The 20,760-nt window shown below is 38.8% G+C and overlaps 1 protein-coding gene across 2 annotated transcripts in view; it reads left to right on the top strand.

Annotated features, from left to right (window-relative positions):
• LOC136886032 (uncharacterized) overlaps nt 1–20,760 on the top strand; it is a 69,932-nt gene that overhangs the window by 7,647 nt on the left and 41,525 nt on the right. For both annotated transcript variants that reach the window (XR_011019111.1, XM_067158748.2), the window contains exon 2: nt 38–169. Coding sequence is in view for 1 of the 2 variants with exons in the window: in XM_067158748.2 (XP_067014849.1) it covers nt 38–169 (132 nt within the window). In the remaining variant the exon portion in view is untranslated. The remainder of the gene's footprint in view (nt 1–37; nt 170–20,760) is intronic.

The following is a 20,760-nucleotide window of genomic DNA, read 5'->3' as shown; positions in this document are numbered from 1 at the left end:
TAGCAGTTGGGTGAATTAATTTGTGAAATCTTTCTAGGGCTCATGTGGTTGCTGCTATTGTCTCATGTTACGTTCTCAAAATCTCCATTTACCTCGTAAAATAGAGGTGCAACCAGTTATCAAGAAAGAGCCTCAAGAACTTCATGAGTCATCAGATGCTCTATCTGTTGTAAGTAAAACAGTTAGTTCAATAAAATATGGAAGATGAAATGGGATTGATCATAAATGTGGAAAGAAAATGTTTCTTTCTGTTCCTTTTATGTTGCATTGACTCAGGCAGATATTATGGTGACAGTAGGGTAGGAGGGGTCTAGGATTGGGGAAAAAGTGGCCATGGGCTTAATTAAGGTAGCCTATAAGCCCCATTATTTCCTTGCATAAAAATGGGAAACCACTGAAAACCATCTGTAGGGCTGCTGACAGTAGGGTTCAAACCCACTATCTCCTGAATGCAAGCTAACAGCTACACTCCTTGAATTGTGTAGTCAACTTGTTTGGAAGAGATCAGAAAACGGGAAAACAACTCAGCAACTTGATGGCCTAATTTTGTAAACATTTTTCATTTGCACAAGATGTGTCAAATGATACAGGGTGAAGCAAACTTAGTGTACTGGAGAATACATGGCTTGTAGTAGGTCTTGTATAACGGCGAGGGACTGGGGATCTCCAGGCCAGGTATTGGAGCTTCCCAAAGAGATGAGGAGGGAAACTTTCCACTCGTTGCCAGTCAGTTGAGGGCCTGCATCTGAACAGGTAAGGCATGTTACAGTGAAAATACGATGCACAAGACAACAAATTCCAATCTGTCTTTTAAAGAAAAAGTCAAATGCAGAATGCCTATGTAAATTTTATAGATGCTATCCAAAGACTGCTTTGGCCATCAGAATGTACTGTGTGTGTTGTTGTTCATAAAGTGGCAAGAAACAGGATCCATTTCCAGTTAAAAAAAGGTGTGTCCAAAACGAGCTCTGGCCGATAAGACACTTCAAAAAGTTTGATTGAGAATGGAAATAAATCTGAAGAAGCTTGTGTAAGAATATCAATTTTTCAATGTTCTGTTTTGAGACATCGTAAAACACAAGTTTTGCACTTATAAAGTGTCAGCAACTCATAAATTAACCCCGCCTGACATGGCTGCATAATCTAATTTTTGTAGTTGAATTTTACAATCTATAAGTGATGGATTTGTGGATCCTACTCTTCTTTCAGTGAACAATTAAACTTAGTGTTATCTTATCAGATATACGAATATTCAGAATTTATGGTATTTGAACACTAATAATAATGGCATATGGATTCCAGAGAGGCTTGGTGCAGGTCTTTTTCTCGTAGATGGCCTACTAAGCGACCTGCATGTCTGTGAAGATGAGGGCCCTACCTAGGATGATTTCTAATGCTGAATATGCCAAAAATAATCAGCCCCAGAGCTATTGAAATTAACCAATTAAGGTTAAAATTCCCAACCCGGCTGGGAATCTAACCCGGGGTCCTCTGGACCAAAGGCCAGCACGCTAACCATTTAACCATGGAACTGGACGTGAAAATCAGCATACAGTTCACAAAATCGCACTAAATGACCAAAGAAAAGGGATATAGTGCAAGATTAGTGCAAAACAAATAATACATGCTATATGTTGTACAACACAGTGAATTTTTATATGAATGACATCTTGTGACTATCTGCCAAAATGCTGAGAGAAGAAGAAAAACAATAGACTATGCATAGTTCCACCAGGATAATGTAGTATTTCGCATATCTGTTCATTCAGTGGAATTTGTTCTTTTGACTTTGACTCTCCTGTTCACCAAACTTCAGTTCTTGTGGTGCTTGTGATTATTATCATTGGAGCACCGTCAAACAGAAACTGTACAGGAACAATCTTTGCACCCTTTAAGCTCTTGAACAAGAAATCAAAAATATAATATGCATTGTAAATTAAGATAACCTGGAGAACATTTTCCAGAAATTTTTCTACCACTAAAAGTTGTGTTTGGATGAGATTGGTGGACATGTTCAATAGTTATTGTGGAAGTACAGGTAAGACAAAACTTCAATACCATAAATTGCCAGTTAAATATATTACTCCAGCACATCATGTTACAGCTGTCCTCAGTGAGGCTGTGTGTGCTGTCTGTCATAACACAGCCTGCACCAAACTGTGAATTCCTTAGTGAATTAGATTTGCATCTGCTTGTACCCATCTTGGTGCATAACTGCATGTTGGTACTTCCGTGACAAGATTGGTGCATAGTGGCTTCTATAGACCATTAAACAGAAGTTAACACAAATAAAGTAATATATTTTTGTTTGATTTTATAATAATTACATTAATCAGCAATTTAACACTTTTCTATTTCAATTAATTAGAAACTACGAAATAAAAAGAATACTTCAAAATCTCAATGTGCCACCATTTTGCTGCCATAAAAATGATCAATTCACTAAATTAAATTGTCTTGTATAACAGTAAATGAATTACCTTGATGGAGCATTTCCAATTGGTTGCTCGATAGCCAACTTCAGCAACTGATTACTGGGAAAGAGCACTCAAATGTCTGTGCTTGTTAACAACATTATTTCTAAAATGCCATTTTTGTATGATGTGATTGTATAGTGCATGTGCTTCTACTTGCATGTGTTCATTGAGAAGGTTGACATTTTGAAGAAAAGTGTGTGTTTGTGTATTTCATATTGCTCTACAGTTGATGTGGAGAATTATCATTCCTGTCTTGTGGTCTGCATTTTTGTGTTCTGTGTCTAGTATGTGGTAGAAAGATGCAGATTCTGTAATGTGTTATTTGCACCTTGCTTTGAAATTTTAACTAGAATGTCTATAATGTATTATTTGAAACATTTATGGAAGGTTGTTTCTTTTTTCATTTCTGTTAATTGTTTTGTTCTGAAAGGTGTCTTATACTTTTATTTTATGATTTCTTGTCAATTTTTGTGTGTGTATATTGAAATATGCCAGTGTGATCAAGGGGTGGAGTATGTGCATGATACAATTCTCTTATACAAATGCAACACGAGAAAATGTGCACTACTATGTGCTCATAGGAACAGCCTACATATAAGTAGTGAATATTTAAGATAAATTTAAATATTATAACCAAGTGGTCTGTCTATTCAATACAATATATAATTTATTATATTTAGTACATGTATCGTCCCCTAAGGGACATCATCACCTATAATAAATTATTATTATTTATTATTTATTTATTATTATTTATTATTTATTTATTTATTTATTTATTTATTTATTTATTTATTTATTTATTTATTTATTTATGTACAATTTAGGGATGGTAGATGGAGAAAGGGCAAGCCTCACATACACGGAAGTGCCTCCATCTCCACATGTGTACATAAACTCTACTGAATATTTACATATAAACTTATGTAGACAATTTTAAATTTACATATTTACACTACAAATACTGTACCCTTAAGAATAATAATTATCTTGATTTATCCTGAAAATATTAGAGTAAGAACACCCAGACATTTATACTCTCACTCAGACTCCTGTATACACACTCATTCACAACCACTCCCACACGCGCACGCATACACATTCACCCACATACACCTGTACTTGCACCCATCCTTCTTGTAATTCTATTATACAAGTTATATACATTGCATATGGGTTTCTATTTACATATACATTTTCTTTACTTCGCGGAGGAAGTGAGGAAGAGGAAGCAGCTTTACCTTTGATAGTATAAGGTTCCAGGTACGAGCACCCCTTGCATAAAGCCATTTAAATATGAGGTTGTTCTAGCAAAGGGAGGGACAAGAGTAACTCCTTGGCCTCTTTTAACAGAGCAGTAATTGAGCTGCAGGCAGTGGAAAGGGGAGAGGTGTGTGTTATCTGTTAGGGATTTCCTAAGGAAGGCTACATCTATTTGTGTACATAACGAGTTCACTGGTGGCAATGACCTGGCTGTGTTTAAGGGGATGTGTTTGTTAATTAAACGTTCTGCTTGTCGCTGGATACCCTCTAGTTTCCTCATATTTTCCGTTGTTGTTGGATGCCAGGAAGGAAGGCCATATAATAGTATGGGCCGCACTAAGGAAACATAAGCCGTTCGTAGGGCTGTACTTCTTCCTCCCGAGAGACATCTACGGACGAAACCTAGCGCTTTGTATGCCTTACACCTCACTTCCTCCACGTGTTTATTCCATTTCAGATTGTCCGTAATGTGAATACCGAGCAGTCTGATGGAGTTAGAAGTCGGCAGTTGGATTCCACATAGAGTAGGTTGGTTCTGGAGTGGTTGTTTAGCTCTGCTTAGTCTTATATAATTACACTTCTTAATATTTATATACATTCTATTTACCTCACACCACAGAGCTATACTATCCAGATCTAATTGGAATTTTACAATATCATCACTGTTTTTCATGGCTCTGTAAATGACTGTGTCATTGGCATACTGCGCCATGGCTGAATTTACACAATCCGGTAAGTCGAGAGCATAAATCTTGTACAGGAGCGGCCCTATCACACTGCCCTGAATTACTCCAGAAGTTATATTGTGGTTTGGTCTGATTTGGCTCCTCCGTACACAACACATTGCATTCGACCCACCAAAAATGACCTCAACCATGACAGCAGTTTACCCTGAATGCCATAGTTGCTAAGTTTTAACAGAAGTCTTTGATGTGACACCTGGTCAAAAGCTTTGTTCCAGTCCAGAGTCACACAGTCTATTTGTGAGACATCAGTCTGCTCCAAAGAGAACTGCCAGTCATCAGTGACTTTTGTTAAAAGTGTTGTGCACGATTTTCTCAGAATGAAGCTGTGCTGGTTTGAGTTCAGCAGGTTTCTCTCCTTGAGAAAATCCAACATACATTTAGCAACTAGACGTTCCTTACATTTACAGACCCCTGATGTTGTAGAAACTGGGCGGTAATCATCTACGTTTTCCTTATCTCCATCCTTGAAAACTGGCACTACGTTGGCTTCTTTCCACTCCACAGGTACAGACCCGGTATTAATGGAATAGTTGAAGAGAGAGCAAAGAGAGGGTGCCAAGGCGACTGCACAATTCTTGAGAATTCTTGCTGGCACTCGGTCCGGCCCGGTCGCGGCATGAGGTCTTGTTTTCAGAAGGCTCTCCTTTACTTCATTCGTTGAGAAATACAGGTTAGTTAGAGGGAAGAGTGGGGTAGATGTTGTCCTTGAATATAGCGTGTTCTCTTCCTCATTAGGGACGGAGAAGTTACTTTTAAACTTCCTGTTGAAGGTGTCTGCTATTTCGTGTGGTGTGGAGACTGCCGTACCGTTATGTTTAAATACAGATGGAGCTCTGTTGCAACCTTTACTTCTGAGAAGAGCCCAGAATTCCTTGGAGTTGGTGTTGAGACTGTGGATGTAAGAATCGTAGGAATCTCTGATAGATTGTTTAGCCTTGTTCCTAGCCAGTCTGTATTTCTCCCACTCATAATCAGTTGGATTTCTTTTCCATTTCTGGTACAGGCGGTCCCTTCTTCGAATTTCTCGCACTATCTCCTTGGTAATCCATGGAGATTTCCGTCTGCTGGTTATATTTACTGTTGGTGTGGTTTCTCCTACGCATTGAAAGAAAATTTTCTTCCAGTCGTTCCATATCTTGTTTATGTCAGTACTGCTGGTGAAATCTGAGGTGAGGACGGGGAGGCGGTTGGATAGTAAAGTGGATGGATCGTTCCAGTTTGTTCGGGAAAAATTATAAACTGTTCTGGTACGGAGTTTGGGGGATGGTTTTATATGGGTCAGTGTTGCGAGAATTGCCTGATGGTCACAGAATCCAGGAATAGTATTAAGAGATTGGACAGACTGTGGTATGTTACTTAGGGAAAGATCAAGGGTTGAGCGTGTTGTTTGCATAATACGCGTGGCTTCAACATTAATTGATGAAGGAATAAATCATACAAAGCAGAAAGGAATTTATTGGCGAGGGGGTTATTTGGAAGAGGTGCAGCATTTCTGGACCACGTAATTTCTAGGTTGAAATCACCGACAATATAAATAGCATTGTAATTTTGTTGTACATGTTGCACACGCTCGAGAGAGAGGATTAGTTCATCGTTCATTTCCGGCGACAACTTAGGGGTGCAATAAATTGACCCAGTAAGGAATTTGTGTTTGTTGCACGTCACTTCCACCCACAGTGCTTCGGCTGCTGTCTCCAGGTGATGAACTCGAGTTGGATGTCATTCTGGCTTGGCTGCAATTAAAACTCCCCCTGCAGAGCGGTGGGATCAGTCCTTGCGGAACAATATCAGCGAGTCAGGGAACACTTCTGAGTCATTAATTTTGCTGGACAACCACGTCTCATTGACACATACGATGGTCGGGTCAAGGCTTTCAAGCGATGCGTGGATATTTTGTAACCGTCCAGGTCGCATAATACTGCGCACATTGAAGACAAAAAGTGATATATTTTTATTTACATATGTACATTTAGAATTGTTTACTAAGTCACTGGGCGTATCACTGGTAACTGTAACGAACGAGTCTGATAATGGTGGCATTTCACACTTCCAAGGAACCGTTCTTTATTTTTCTGAATTCAGACACTGAGACTTTTGCGCAGGTTCTATGGCCTTCTAGCGAGCAGTTATTACAGTGGACAAATAATTGGTTCCTTCTACCACTATTTCCACAAATTGTGCACTGTTGTGGACCCAGGTTTAGTTCGATGTCCCCACTTAGGGCAAGTGCCAAGCACAGCAGTGGCTGATTATCTACAGGCAGTCTGACAACACCGCTCCCTTCGCCGAGGCCGACCTATGGCTGCCATCCCCAGACTTTCAGGACTGCACCACGTCAAACCGTTAAGAGTACATTTTTCACTCACCAATAGTTTTTCCAATAGAATTATGTTTTCCAGGTATCCAGGAGGGTTATCTGAAGCAATTGTAGCACTTTTGGAGTATTGCACTGCACTCTTTACCACCAAAAATATAATAATACTGTGCATAACACTCAGCGTCACTTCTGCACATGCCGCCATCTTCTGAATACAAATGAGATATTATTAAAATTGGAATGACACATTGAAATATTGATGTATGGTACGACATTTAAAATAAGATCTTAGAAATATTGTTAAAATTGTAAGTCATATTGTACCGTACCCAGGGGTAAATACCCTCTAGGACGATGCCTCCATTCCTGTATGAACATCCGACTAACTCAGGGTTGGGCAGAGTGTGGGTTGGTTGTCGATTGGGTCAGGATAAAAGTCGAAGTTCAACACTAAAATAGCAATCAATAACAGGAAATGGAGGTATAACACGAATGAGAAACAATCATAGGGGGTAAGATGGATTTATTAACAAATATCCCCGATCAAATCACACGAAAATAATTGAATAAAAAAAATAATAACTTGTAAAAAATGAACTCAAAGTAATGAAATAAATCGAAATCAGAAACGTTAAATGAGTTATAATACAAATTTGACATTAAAAGAAAAACAAGTTCAATAAAGAACATATATAAAAATCAAGACTGAGTATCTTCTCATAGTCCAATGTTTATGTTGTATGGCAACAAGTGTACGCAAACAATGCCATTGGTATTTCGGTATGGAGTTTCACATTATCGCATCCCAACGATACGGTTTCAAAATTAAGTTACTCCCGAGAGTCATCAAACTATTTCCGTTAAATCAAAGTTACATCATATGAAAATTTACGACGGAAAGAAAAATAATTAAGACGCACCGGACGCTATGTAAGGTATGCAAAATACTAGGGGCAAATCCTACACTATATTTACAATAATTCAAATCATCAGACTAAACATATATATACATCGGATATCGAGTAAAGTCTTAAATGCTACACTGCTTCTAATGTGAATCCTGGTTCACTACAAAAGATCTAGACAGAACTAGATAAACCAACGATACATCAGCACTCGGGCTGTTCCCTTTAACAACAACGAGACAAGGTATACAATCACAAAATAATAAGGTAAAACCATCCTGTAAGAGAAAAACATGTAAATAATCCTTGATGTCATGAAGAAAGCAATGGGCAACATTGCCTCCTTCTGCTGCGTTTGAGCGCTCAACAGCGCGATCATCCATCATGTACTTCCGGGTAGGTTACGAGCTGTAAAGAAATATTGAACTCCACTACGCTAAAGATTGGATTTTGTCTCCTGTGGCCGCCACAAGGAAATAATGTCTCTTTCACACATGCCGATAACACAGGCCAGGACTCAACTTGCCATGAGATAACGCCCATCATCAACTACACGGAAACTCCCGTATATTAATTTCTTCTTAGCATGCTTGGGCCATTTAACAACATCAGACTCAATAGTCTGGAATTAACACTGTCCATTCTGATCACCATATACTCAGAAGACGCTAAGCAGACACACACATCTGCATAATTTCTCTCTATCTTGTCAAGCATACAATCGGCCTGCACCAATACATTATAATTAAGCATGCAATTATTATCTCATCATTCCTCATGAATCCTACTGGCCTTTCCACATAACGAGACGCTGTTCGAGTCCTTGGCAGACCATCAGGCAAACAGAATCCAACTTAACTTCAAAGATCTTAATTTAACAACGACGTTCTGCAGCTCCTTCTGGCAGCTTCTGAAAAACCATGCATCATGCAAAATAGCTATACCTGTCTCTCTGAATAACCGAAATAAAATGAATTGATACGTGTTTGACGTAATATAAAAATGAACCTGTCGATCTAGCCCTTCTAGCCTATATTTAAGGAAAACTCAGAATATCCTACACTAAGTACTATATTTACAACAATAACTGATCCTATCAATCCCTCATTTTCCCAAACACCTAATCATAAAGCAAAATGAAAATAAAATAAACATGCATTAATCTCGTATCCGAATCTACCATAGTGACCAAATTAAACAAATACATGCCGTCAGGCTTACTTTAAATGAAACTGAAAATTCTATCTACACTGCCCTAGTACCTTAACATAACTTACATATCATGCCATATATAATACGTGCATCTTACTTTATGATGACTCTCGGGATACCAGGATAGCAGCTTACATCCCCACTAATTTTTGGGATCTACACCATGTTAATCACATCCTTAACATGTGGGAATGCACTTCCTTCCTCTGCAGGTGTATCCATCATCTTGCTGGAAAACAATTCACTGGAACACAGAAGACTATTATTGATAACCTCTTCACTGCTTAATGCTGCGAGCCGAGATACCCTTTCTTTTACCAAATCAGCTAACACACTGATTCACATATATATAACACACTTCACTAAAAGGGTAAAAAATAGTTTAAAAAGCAGCCCACGGTTCGGTACGGAAGTTCCACGCGAATACGCGCCCGTCGCGAAATAGTGAAACACTAGCACGCTTCCACAACACTTGTTACTCATCGGTCACTACACCGTCTTTATCGATTAAAAGTAAACTCTGTCAAAGCACAGTAAATATTACGACTGCACAATTTGAAGTATCAACGAGAACCAGTTACTATTTCTGGAATAACGCCACGTTAATTACAACCACCAATCACAGAGTTGGTACATCCGCACTGTTCAAACTTTTCCTACAGAGTGCCGAGTTAGTACATCCGTACTGCTCAAATTTCAACTACCGAGTCACGAGTTAGTACAACCGTACTGCTCAAATTTCAACTACAGAGTCACGAGTTAGTACAACCGTACTGCTCAAATTTCAACTACAGAGTGACGCTCTCCAGAGCTTGGGTTACTGAGGAGGCTTCGGTGACGCTAATAATGTTGGGGTTCCCGGGTATCTGAACCAACCACCAATCAGAGAGTTCGTCATGTATGCTGATACAATACTTATTGTGATATATTTGTAAAACACAGCTCAAACACTAGCAAATCTCTTCCACCAATTTCTATAATACATTTCCAAATATATCTAACTTCAGAAACTGTGGAAAACCGATTGTCTACAGAAACTGACTTTATCCACAGAGCATGTTGGTCATCCTGGAATTAATATATGACGTGGTGTAGCCTCCAGGTTTGCCAAATCCTTAAGTTCCCATTGGCTGAAATATCTTGCTTGGTCAGCATGTAATACACGTGTCGATCCTTGCCCGCGCGTGGGTACGCTTACGTTCTCACGGTCATACGGAAATATGAAGCAATATCCAGCGACTTACAGTCTTGCTCAACATCCGGTATTAACTATCTTGGGATACGATGCTTTAACATATTGGACTGTAACTTTTTATGAATAAAATTCACATATATGGTCAAATAATGTTCCAATTATTATTATGGGCCGGTCGGATACGGCTCAATATGATCAATAAAAACAGTTCCATTATCCATTATACTCTTGATAATATTCTTGGGAAATAACAGTTTGCTTTATAAAATCCTAAATGATCAATTGTTGTGAATAGCACACTTGATTTATGTCTACTGATGGAAGATTTGTTAGATCTTTGATATGCATTCCTTAATTAGTATATACATTGATTGCTTCAGAATTTAAAGTCAACTCGGGGCCGTAGTGGTAAAGTTCTTTGTAGTAATGAATATTATTTTACCAGTACTTGTTTTAAAGCAGATACACACTTACCTCAGTAGAAGTGAGTTCTTCTCTGCACTTCAGGGCCAATATCAATGAGTAAAATAATATTCATTACTACAAAGAACTAGAGCAGGGGTAGTGTGGTGCCAATATCTCCATAATGGTTGGTTGTAGAGTCATAGAACATAGTTTTCAAGCCCGTAGGACTTTTCGAGTTTTCTTCTTTGCTTCCTGGGCCTTAAAATCAGCTTTGTCTCGTCCTTGTACAACAAATTTGATATTTTGTCTACAGTATATTAACCTACTAGCTGACCCGACAGGCGTTGTTCTGTCAAAAATAAATGACAATGGAACAAACTTAAATTCGATCTGTACTGCACGCAAAAATCAGAATAATGCAAATGGCTACATCATCAACATCAAATGAGTTAATTTTCTACTGCTACCAAAAGTTAGTAACAGACTACTGGAAAAATGTGTTTTCATTACCTGCAATATTAATATCTTGATTGTGAATAAGGAAATGCTCAAATAGGTCACTGCATATCACTACCCAGAAATAACCCTGATTGACTGTAATGTAGATGGGAACTGTTCAGCAGGTCTTCAGGTCCTTCACAGAGCCATAATTATCCCCTGTTGCAAATTAAGTAATTTGATAAGTTGATGGCATGAAGATAATATGGCAAAACTTATTCCTCTTTCTTCGTAGGAAATGACTGTCATAGAAAACACTGATTCCAATGAACACTATGAAGATATTTTTCAATGTAAAGCTTTAAGGTACACAATATTTTTTTTGTTTGATTACCTGGCATGGAAACAAACAAAGTTGATGTTTTCCAACACGGGAACAGGCAACATACAATTGGCTAGGTGAGAAACATGGGTTTTCATGATTAATGCCGCAGACACTCAATGACTGCCCCTCAGATTTATTTAAGATCATAGCAAAAGTGAACCACACTGGAAACTGCAGTCGTTTAAATTGAAATGGTATGGTATGGTTCATGGTGTGGGTTACTGTAGTCACGTCCTAGTTCGTGAACCATGGGCAACGCCTGAGTGGCCTAGTAAGTGGTCCTGAGAGTCGGGATACCAGTTGCTACGGAATGGGAGTGGGCATCTCGGACATATTCTGAGTCATGGCCCTTCTTGTGCTCAGGCGATTAGGACTATACAATTCACCGGTGGTCCATAACCTGTTAGAGGAGAGATCCTCACTTGGACTATGTGCAAGTAGGGTAGCATCCTGCTTCATAAATTTACTGAGCTCAGAACATTTTAAGCAAGCCTCGGACCTATGGGAGTAACGGAGTCCCACTCCCATTTGACAGGCGAGGGACTCCTTGGAAACAACTTGGCAAACAAAATAGATTTCGATGGGGAGCTATCAGTATTAATTGGGCTTATGGAAGAAAGAAAGTAGAACTGGCTGAGTCAGCAAAAAGGATGCATCTGGATGTGCTAGGAGTAAGTGATATTTGCGTAAGGGGAGATAATGAGGAAGAGATAGGAGATTATAAAGTGTACTTGACGGGTGTTAGAAAGGTAAGGGCAGAGTCTGGGGTAGGGCTCTTTATCAGGAATTCCATTGCACGCAACATAGTTTCTGTTAGGCACGTAAATGAGCAAATGATGTGGGTAGATTTTGGCAGTTGGAGGAATTAGGACTACAATTGTCTCTGTGTATTCACCATGTGAGGGTGCAGATGACAATGATGTTGACAAGTTTTATGAAGCATTGAGTGACATCATGGTCAGGGTCAACAGCAAGAATAGAATAGTGCTAATGGGCGATTTCAATGCGAGAGTTGTAAATAGAACTGAAGAATATGAAAGGGTAATTGGTAAATGTGGGGAAGATATGGAAGCTAATGGGAATGGGAAGCGTTTGATGGACTTCCGTGCTAGTATGTGTTTAGCAGTTACGAATACATTCTGCAAGCATAAGGCTATTCACCACTACACATGGGAGGCTAGAGGTACCAGATCCATAAAAGACCATATCTTAACCGACTTTGAATTCAGGAAATCTGTTAGGAACGTACGAATTATCCAGGGATTTTTCGATGATACAGACCACTATCTGATCTGTAATGAACTAAGTATCTCTAGGCCTAGGGTAGAGAAAGTGAAATTTGTCTGCAAATGAATAAGGGTAGAAAATCTCCACGACGAGGAAATTAGACAAAAGTACATGGATATGATTAGTGAGAAATTTTGAACAGTGGACAGTAAGCAGGTTCAGGATATAGAAAGTGAATGGGTGGCATACAGGGATGCTGTAGTAGAAACAGCAAGGGAATGCCTAGGAACCACTGTGTGTAAAGATGGGAAAAGGCGAACATCTTGGTGGAATGATGAAGTGAGAGCAGCTTGTAAACATAATGAGAAGGCTTATCAGAAATGGCTCCAAACAAGGGCAGAGGCAGACAGAGATTTGTACGTAGATGAAAGAAACAGAGCGAAACAAGTAGTTGTTGAATACAAAAAGAAGTTGTGGGAAGATTTTGGTAATAACCTGGAAATACTAGGTCATGCAGCAGGGAAACCTTTCTGGACAGTAATAAAGAATCTTAGGAAGGGAGGGAAAGAGGAAATGAACAGTGTTTTGAGTAATTCAGGTGAACTCATAATAGATCCCAAGAAATCACTGGAGAGGTTGATGGAATATTTTGAACATCTTCTCAATGTAAAAGGAAATCATCCTGCTGGTGTTGCGAACAGCCAAGCTCATGGGGAGGAGGAAAATTATGTTGGTGAAATTATGCTAGAGCAAGTGGAAAGGATGGTAAATAAACTCCATTGTCATAAAGCAGCAGGAATAGATGAAATTAGACCTGAAATTGTGAAGTATAGTGGGAAGGCAGGGATGAAATGGCTTCATAGAGTAGTAAAATTAGCATGGAGTGTTGGTAAGGTACCTTCAGATTGGACAAAAGCAGTAATTGCACCTATCTATAAGCAAGGGAACAGGAAGGATTGCAACAACTATCGAGGTATCTCATTGATTAGTATACCAGGCAAAGTATTCAATGGCATCTTGGAAGGGAGGGTGCGATCAGTCGTTGGGAGGAAGTTGGATGAAAACCAGTCTGGTTTAAGATCACAGAGAGGCTGTCAGGATCAGATTTTCAGTATGCGCCAGGTAATTGAAAAATGCTACGAGAGAAATAGGCAGTTGTGTTTATGTTTCATAGATCTAGAAATGAAATGGCGTATGGCTTTTAGTGCCGGGGGTGTCCGAGGACATGTTCGGTTCGCCAGGTACAGGTCTTTTAATTTGACTCATGTAGGCGACCTGCGCGTCTTGATGAGGATGAAATGATGGTGAAGACGACACATACACCCAGTCCCTGTGCCAGCAAAATTAACCAATGATGGTTAAAATTCCCGACCCTGCCAGGAATCGAACCCGGGACCCCTGTGACCAAAGGCCAGCACACTAACCATTTAGCCATGGAGCCGGACATAGATCTAGAGAAAGCATATGACAGGGTACCGACGGAAAAGATGTTCGCTATAGTGGGGGAGTATGGAATTAAAGGTAGATTATTAGAATCAATCAAAGGCATTTATGTTGACAATTGGGGTTCAGTGAGAATTGATGGTAGAATGAGTTCTTGGTTCAGGGTACTTACAGGGGTTAGACAAGGCTGCAATCTTTCACCTTTGCTGTTCGTAGTTTACATGGATCATCTGCTGAAAGATATAAAATGGCAGGGAGGGATTCAGTTAGGTGGAAATGTAGTAAGCAGTCTGGCCTATGCTGATGATTTGGTCTTAATGGCAGATTGTGCCAAAAGCCTGCAATGGAGTTCCTGGATGAACTCTTGGAACTTGAAAAGAGGTACAATGAGTATGGTATGAAAATTAGCCTCTCAAAGACTCAATTGATGTCAGTAGGTAAGAAATTCTACAGAATTGAATGTCAGATTGGTGATACAAAGCTAGAACAGGTCGATAATTTCAAGTATTTGGGTTGTGTGTTCTCTCAGGATGGTAATATAGTAAGTGAGATTGAATCAAGGTGTCGTAAAGCTAATGCAGTAAGCTCGCAGTTGTTGTGATCAACAGTATTCTGTAAGAAGGAAGTCAGCTCCCAGACAAAACTATCTTTACATCGGTCTGTTTTCAGACCAACTTTGCTTTACGGGAGCGAAAGCTGGGTGGACTCAGGATATCTTATTCGTAAGTTAGAAGTAACAGGCATGAAAGTAGCAAGAATGATTGGTGGTACAAACAGGTGGGAACAATGGCAGGAGGATATGCGGAATGAGGAGATAAAGGCTAATTTAGGATGGAACTCGATGGATGAAGCTGTACGCATAAACCGGCTTCAGTGGTGAGGTCATGTGAGGCGAATGGAGGAGGATAGGTTACCTAGGAGAATAATTGACTCTGTTGTGGAGGGTAAGAGAACTAGAGGTAGACCAAGACGACGATGGTTAGACTCGGTTTCTAACGATTTAAAGATAAGAGCTATAGAACTAAATGAGGCCACAACACTAGTTGCAAATCGAGGATTGTGGTGACGTTTAGTAAATTCACAGAGGCTTGCAGACTGAACGCTGAAAGGCATAACAGCCTATAATGATAATATATGTCAGTCGGAATCATAGGGATGCCTGGTATCAAAACGTCTTCTCCTTTATACTTCCCCGTTAGAATGGTTGCTTCGATCACGTTGTTCAGTAATGTTTTCACCGCTGGCCGTGTGCTATTACAAAGGCGCGGTTGGGTGATATTTCGCAACATTATGACCACTGATCCAACCTTTAATTTAAGAATGTGAGGCGGCAATCCTGACAAATTCAGCGAGTTCAAAAATTCGGGTGGATAGTTGATGATATCATCTTGGTTAGTAATGGAATCAACCGATTTGTATGCCCTCAATTCACCAGCGATTTCATTTTGAATTTTGAAATTTAATTCATTTACATCCATGTTTTTGGTAGCCAATTTAGCTTGTTCGCTCAACCAAATATGATCTGTGTAATTTTGGGCAATGTTTGGGAACACTTCTTGAATGAGTTCGGTTTTAGATTCAGTAAACTGACAGAAATTGTCAGGAACAGTAATGCAGCCAGTCAGAACGTCTGAAGGAAATTTGAGAATATATCTTCAGATGGATCATTTTACAACTCGACATGCATATTCTGGCATAAATTTAGTATCGTGACATGTTTCCACAAAACTGATGACTTTAAGCATGCATTAAGTTCATTAGCAGGCGTTGACCGTGGAATCACTGGCAATGTTTGACGAAAAATCTCCTGCTAACAAAATCATCGCTCCACCAAATCGATTTTCCATAGTTCCGGTCTAATGCCTCCAAAGACTTCTTATGTGCCGTTGTCCATTCATCCCACACTATCAATTTGCATTGCTGCAAAACCTTTGCCATTGCAGAGTTCTTCGACATGTTACAGGTCGGGGTTTCGTTGCTTTGCATATTCTGTACCCATCCCGGGTATATCATGGTTACAATTACATAATTCGGCTTCACAAACAAATATATAAATGGAGTTCCTGGATGACAACCTTCGGAAATCATTTCCCGGGTTTCGAAGTCTATCCTCCCTCCTTTCATTGCGTCAACGGCTAAAGCTCAGAAGCATACGGGTAATGGAATGTTCGTAAAAGAAAAATGGGCACTGCATAAAATATTAAATGAGAAGAATCTTTGTTAAAAATATTCTACTAAACATTTTATTAAAATGATAAAACCACAGGATAAATACATGAGATAATGCCATATTATTACACGTAAATAAGAATAAATAATCAATAATAAAGTAATCATTTGTATACAGTATGCCTTAACGTTTTTTTCAGTTTGTTCACTGTTGTGCTTATCGCTTGGCATACTTTAAATCACTTTATTAACGCACACTGTTGCTATATACACATTTTATGTACGCAAATTTATTTATCTCTAAGCAATGATACTCGATGGTATCTATTATCTGAATGGACTGACCAGAAGTCAGGATTGCATTCTCTCATTAAATCATATTATTAGTTAACTGTCATGGTTATAGAATTTATGCGTATTGATTAATACACTTTTTTCACGGCCGAGATTGCTTCGCCGTATATCAAACACATGGTCTATTTGACCACATCAATTACATATTATACTGAACACATACGCGTATCCTGGGTTTACCTAACCCTGTTATATTCAAAGTAAATCAACCAACGCTGGCATCCTACCATCATCATAAACACTTGGGAATAATGAAATTACATTACACAGAAAAATATCAAACATATTGCAAACACATCTTGAAGATATGGCCTAGTTAAGCCATATAGTATCAGGTTAACTCCATCGTTCTGACGCAGGTCGAACCAACGTTCTCCAACTTCCGAGGTACAAAATCTGAAACTCCTATCACAAGCTAATTTGATACATAAAAATGGGGAGGGATATGTCCTTTGTAGAATCATAAAATTATCACCGTTACTCATAATGTATCATGAGCATGGGATTGATATTGCATTGGTGAATGAAGGAAACTTATGAGACAAATGTTTGAGATCATTTGGAGACAACATGGTTCCCCTCGGCCTTTCTCTGGTAATGGCTAGTGTCGTACCTCGCGGCCACAAAGACATTTTCTATTTCTTTCTTTCTTTATTTTTCTTTCTTCTCATCTTGGCTCGTTTCCAAGTACACATTTATTTAAAGGCCACCAATTCTTATATCTTATTATTCCGGCCATATACAGTCTAATTCAATACATCGTGGCAGCCATAATTGTTCTAATTCTTTGTCATTCCATCATATGAAGCTTTTCACAAGTTTCATATTCCCCATTGTCACGCTATTGCATCTCAAATCCATTTTATATATTTATGTAGAAGACTCTATTCTCACAAGTCATTTAATTAATTCTGTTTCACTCGCGTATCTGTATAATTTGCAATTTACACCTCGGTTTGAACATCTTGAATGATTATATATTTATTATATCGGATTTATAAATACCTGAATCACCCTGTGAAGCGAACGCATAGTCTATATTCAAATTATTATGAAGATTCTTACCTATTAGTAACATTAGGAAAAAATTATAAATTTAGCTGAAGTGCCATTTTCCCTAAAAAATATGTGCTTCATACGCATTAAAATTTTATGGGGTCTACGTACTAATTCATGCAAATAAGTCTGCTGAAATATTAGTGATTATCCTTAAATCACAGAAGATAATCCTAATTAAATTAATAAAATAATCTTTCCCAGTCACACGCGTATAGTGTTCCCTACTTTTAATATTATTGATTACAACATTCTTTTTATTTACAAATAAAAGTAAATACTAGCATGCAAATCTCGTGGTTTAATAAATTTAAAAAAATGTACTCATCGAATACTGCTTGTGGTTTGCTGCCATCTCGAGGGTACATCTGGGATTTTTAGACCTTCATGACGACAGCTCCACTCCTAAATAATCCTTCGTTCCTCTTCATCCTTATATCGTCCATGTCCCGAATTGTGGTCTTCTGTTGTTGGAATCTCCAGACGTTCCCTGAAGAGATGAATGCAGGCACTCAGGCACGATTCTCGTTGATTCCAATTCTTGGGTTCGATGATCACTCACGAATGTACAGGAAAAAATGGGAAAATTAGTTAATAAACACTGTTTATGTGTTTTTAAAAACCTACTGATGATTAGATCCACTTATAACTTCAAATGGACTAACCCAAATAGTGGTAAGTTTTTATAAATCACTATTCATTTCCCCAACAGTCTGACTATTTGTTACCACGAGTGTCCACGGAGTATGCAAACGTTCTTCCTATCACGAATACCGTCCTTTTAATTTTTCTGAGCGTCATTCACTGTTTAAATGCTTTTAAATCAGCCACTATTAATTACTGAACGTAATCGGCTGTCTCACTACTTCTAAACAACCTGATGCGTTTGCCCTTTCTCTGATGTTTGCATCATAAGCCGACACTGAAGACGTTAATATTTAAAGGATTAAATGTTGAAATAACACCTCTATTATCATTACTGTGCTTTATATCGTACCACGCGGCTTATTTCGCGATATTCACTCCGCGCTGATATGTTTCTCCACAACGCAGCACTTCATACACTGATACCCATAGTTCATTTTCATTACTGACACGTAAGTACTGTAGCTGTACAAATTACAAATGGGATACTGCATGTGGTTCCGGGTTTTATTTATAGTATCTTGGCTGAGGGGTTGGGGAGGTGGTAGACCACGCCCCTGATCGAGATTGAGCTCCGATAAATGGAATCTTTCAGCGAGGTGAAAGTAATCATATTATAGCTCGTGACCCCTGTTTTATACTGATCTAGTTTTAAATCAATACGATCAGCGGGTCATTCACAATCTCAAAAGCGTCCTTTAAGAAATTCACGTGTCATGGTTCATCTCACAAGACCTCCCACTTTTTTCTTCACGTTGCCAGATCTTAGCAGTCATCTTCAGTCTGCGCACCACTATATGACATGCGTCATTACCGATCCACTATTAAAGTATTGCGTTTATATGCATCAATAATTAGTATTAAATACGTCGGTTCAAATGAGACCTGGCTTATAAATTTCCATAGATTTTCTCAGACAAAGGTGTTCTTTTTATTCTTCTTTTTAGTTAATTATGGTGAATTGGCACCAATGAATGCGGTGTTGAATCAGTAAGGATTTTTATTTCTCCCTGACAACCTTCATTTCCACACGTAGCGTCATCTCTCCTCCTCTCTCGCACTGAGTGAGAGTGCGATTTCAAGGTTCGGTGGTAATACGCAATCCCTTTCTCGATACAACGCAGAAAACTGCTTCTTTCGGGCCTGCGTATCGCAACTCATATCCCGGTTCGGCACGTAAACTGCTAATTACGACATTATATGTCGCAGAATGTTGCAGAAAACGGCATATATGATTGAATAAACGTCCTAACATGTCTATGGCATAGTGATGAACGGTTACAATTCAATGGCAATTTTAGCGCTGAATGGGCTGTTCGACTGCCTTCCAACATTGTAGCTGCAATGCCTGATTAAGCAGGTGCGAGTGCAATTTCATTGTGTGAGCGAATTGTTGCTAAAATCAATGAAGAAAGTTTTTCCTGTACCCCCGCGAGCGTCCAAGAAGTAAATCCCTCCCGTTCCGTCATTTACAACTTTCACTAGAGTATCAAATGCATACTTTTGTTATTGGTTCGACAGTGGAAGATTTATTCAAACAGATTCTCTTAAAGCATCGAGATCGTACAGTTTTTCGCGTTGCAACTCTTGATTAAAAGCATTGGGCGATTGGGCGCGGCCATACCTAATTGAGAGATAATACTTTGACATCATCAAGCACATGCTATCAGTTGATATCAGCGCCTTATTCTACATTTCTTCACTTATTTGCAAATTTGGATTTCCTGTTGTGATGCGCATTTGATGCAAGATATCATCACACATATCATCTTTGTATTTGATCCATAAATCTGTTGGTTTTGATGGGCAGCATGTTGATATAATGATAGAAAACAATGTTCGTATTTGATGAGGTTGTGAAGAAATTACAGCATCATTGAGAGTTTGATTCCAATGGGCATCATTTTCTAACAGTTGCAAACGTAGACAGGCTTCTCTGTAAGAGCCACAATTCACCATTAACAGTTCATAAATGATGGAATGATGTTGGGCCTCGAACATTGACTAAAAGCAATCGCAAATAAAAACACGCATCGCTGTCTAGATGGACTGAATAAATTCGACCTATTGCATCGGTGGAATATACATTTGGGTAACCTGGAACTGGTTTTCCTTGTTTTCTTCATTGAAATTTATTTGATGATTGATTCCAAGTATAGTATTTTGGCATTTCAGAGTATAGCAGTGTTCGGGCGAAATCATAATTCTGAAACAATTCAAAAACTGGTGGTTCAACAGCTCGTAATGTGTTCTGAGCCGTGAAGTTTACCCTTTGACCATTTTCTAAGTGTATGGCTAAGTGAACAACAGTGGGGTGTCTTTCATGAATGAGGAGAAAATGCGCCAAATTGATTCATTACTGCTAACGTAGCGGCCCATTTGGTATTGGGTAAAGTCATCATTGGAATTCTCTGCACTAACTGCAATCACAGCCATGTCACTTCCTTTGGTTACATACTTGCAAATGTATTTTATAGATTTGACGGAATGGCAAGATTCAACATTGATGTGCGCCTTGAAATT

This window comes from Anabrus simplex, chromosome 1 (assembly GCF_040414725.1).
Source record: "Anabrus simplex isolate iqAnaSimp1 chromosome 1, ASM4041472v1, whole genome shotgun sequence".
NCBI lineage: Eukaryota > Metazoa > Arthropoda > Insecta > Orthoptera > Tettigoniidae > Anabrus > Anabrus simplex.
Note: the sequence above shows the minus strand (reverse complement) of the source record. Positions and strands in the feature narration are given on the sequence as shown.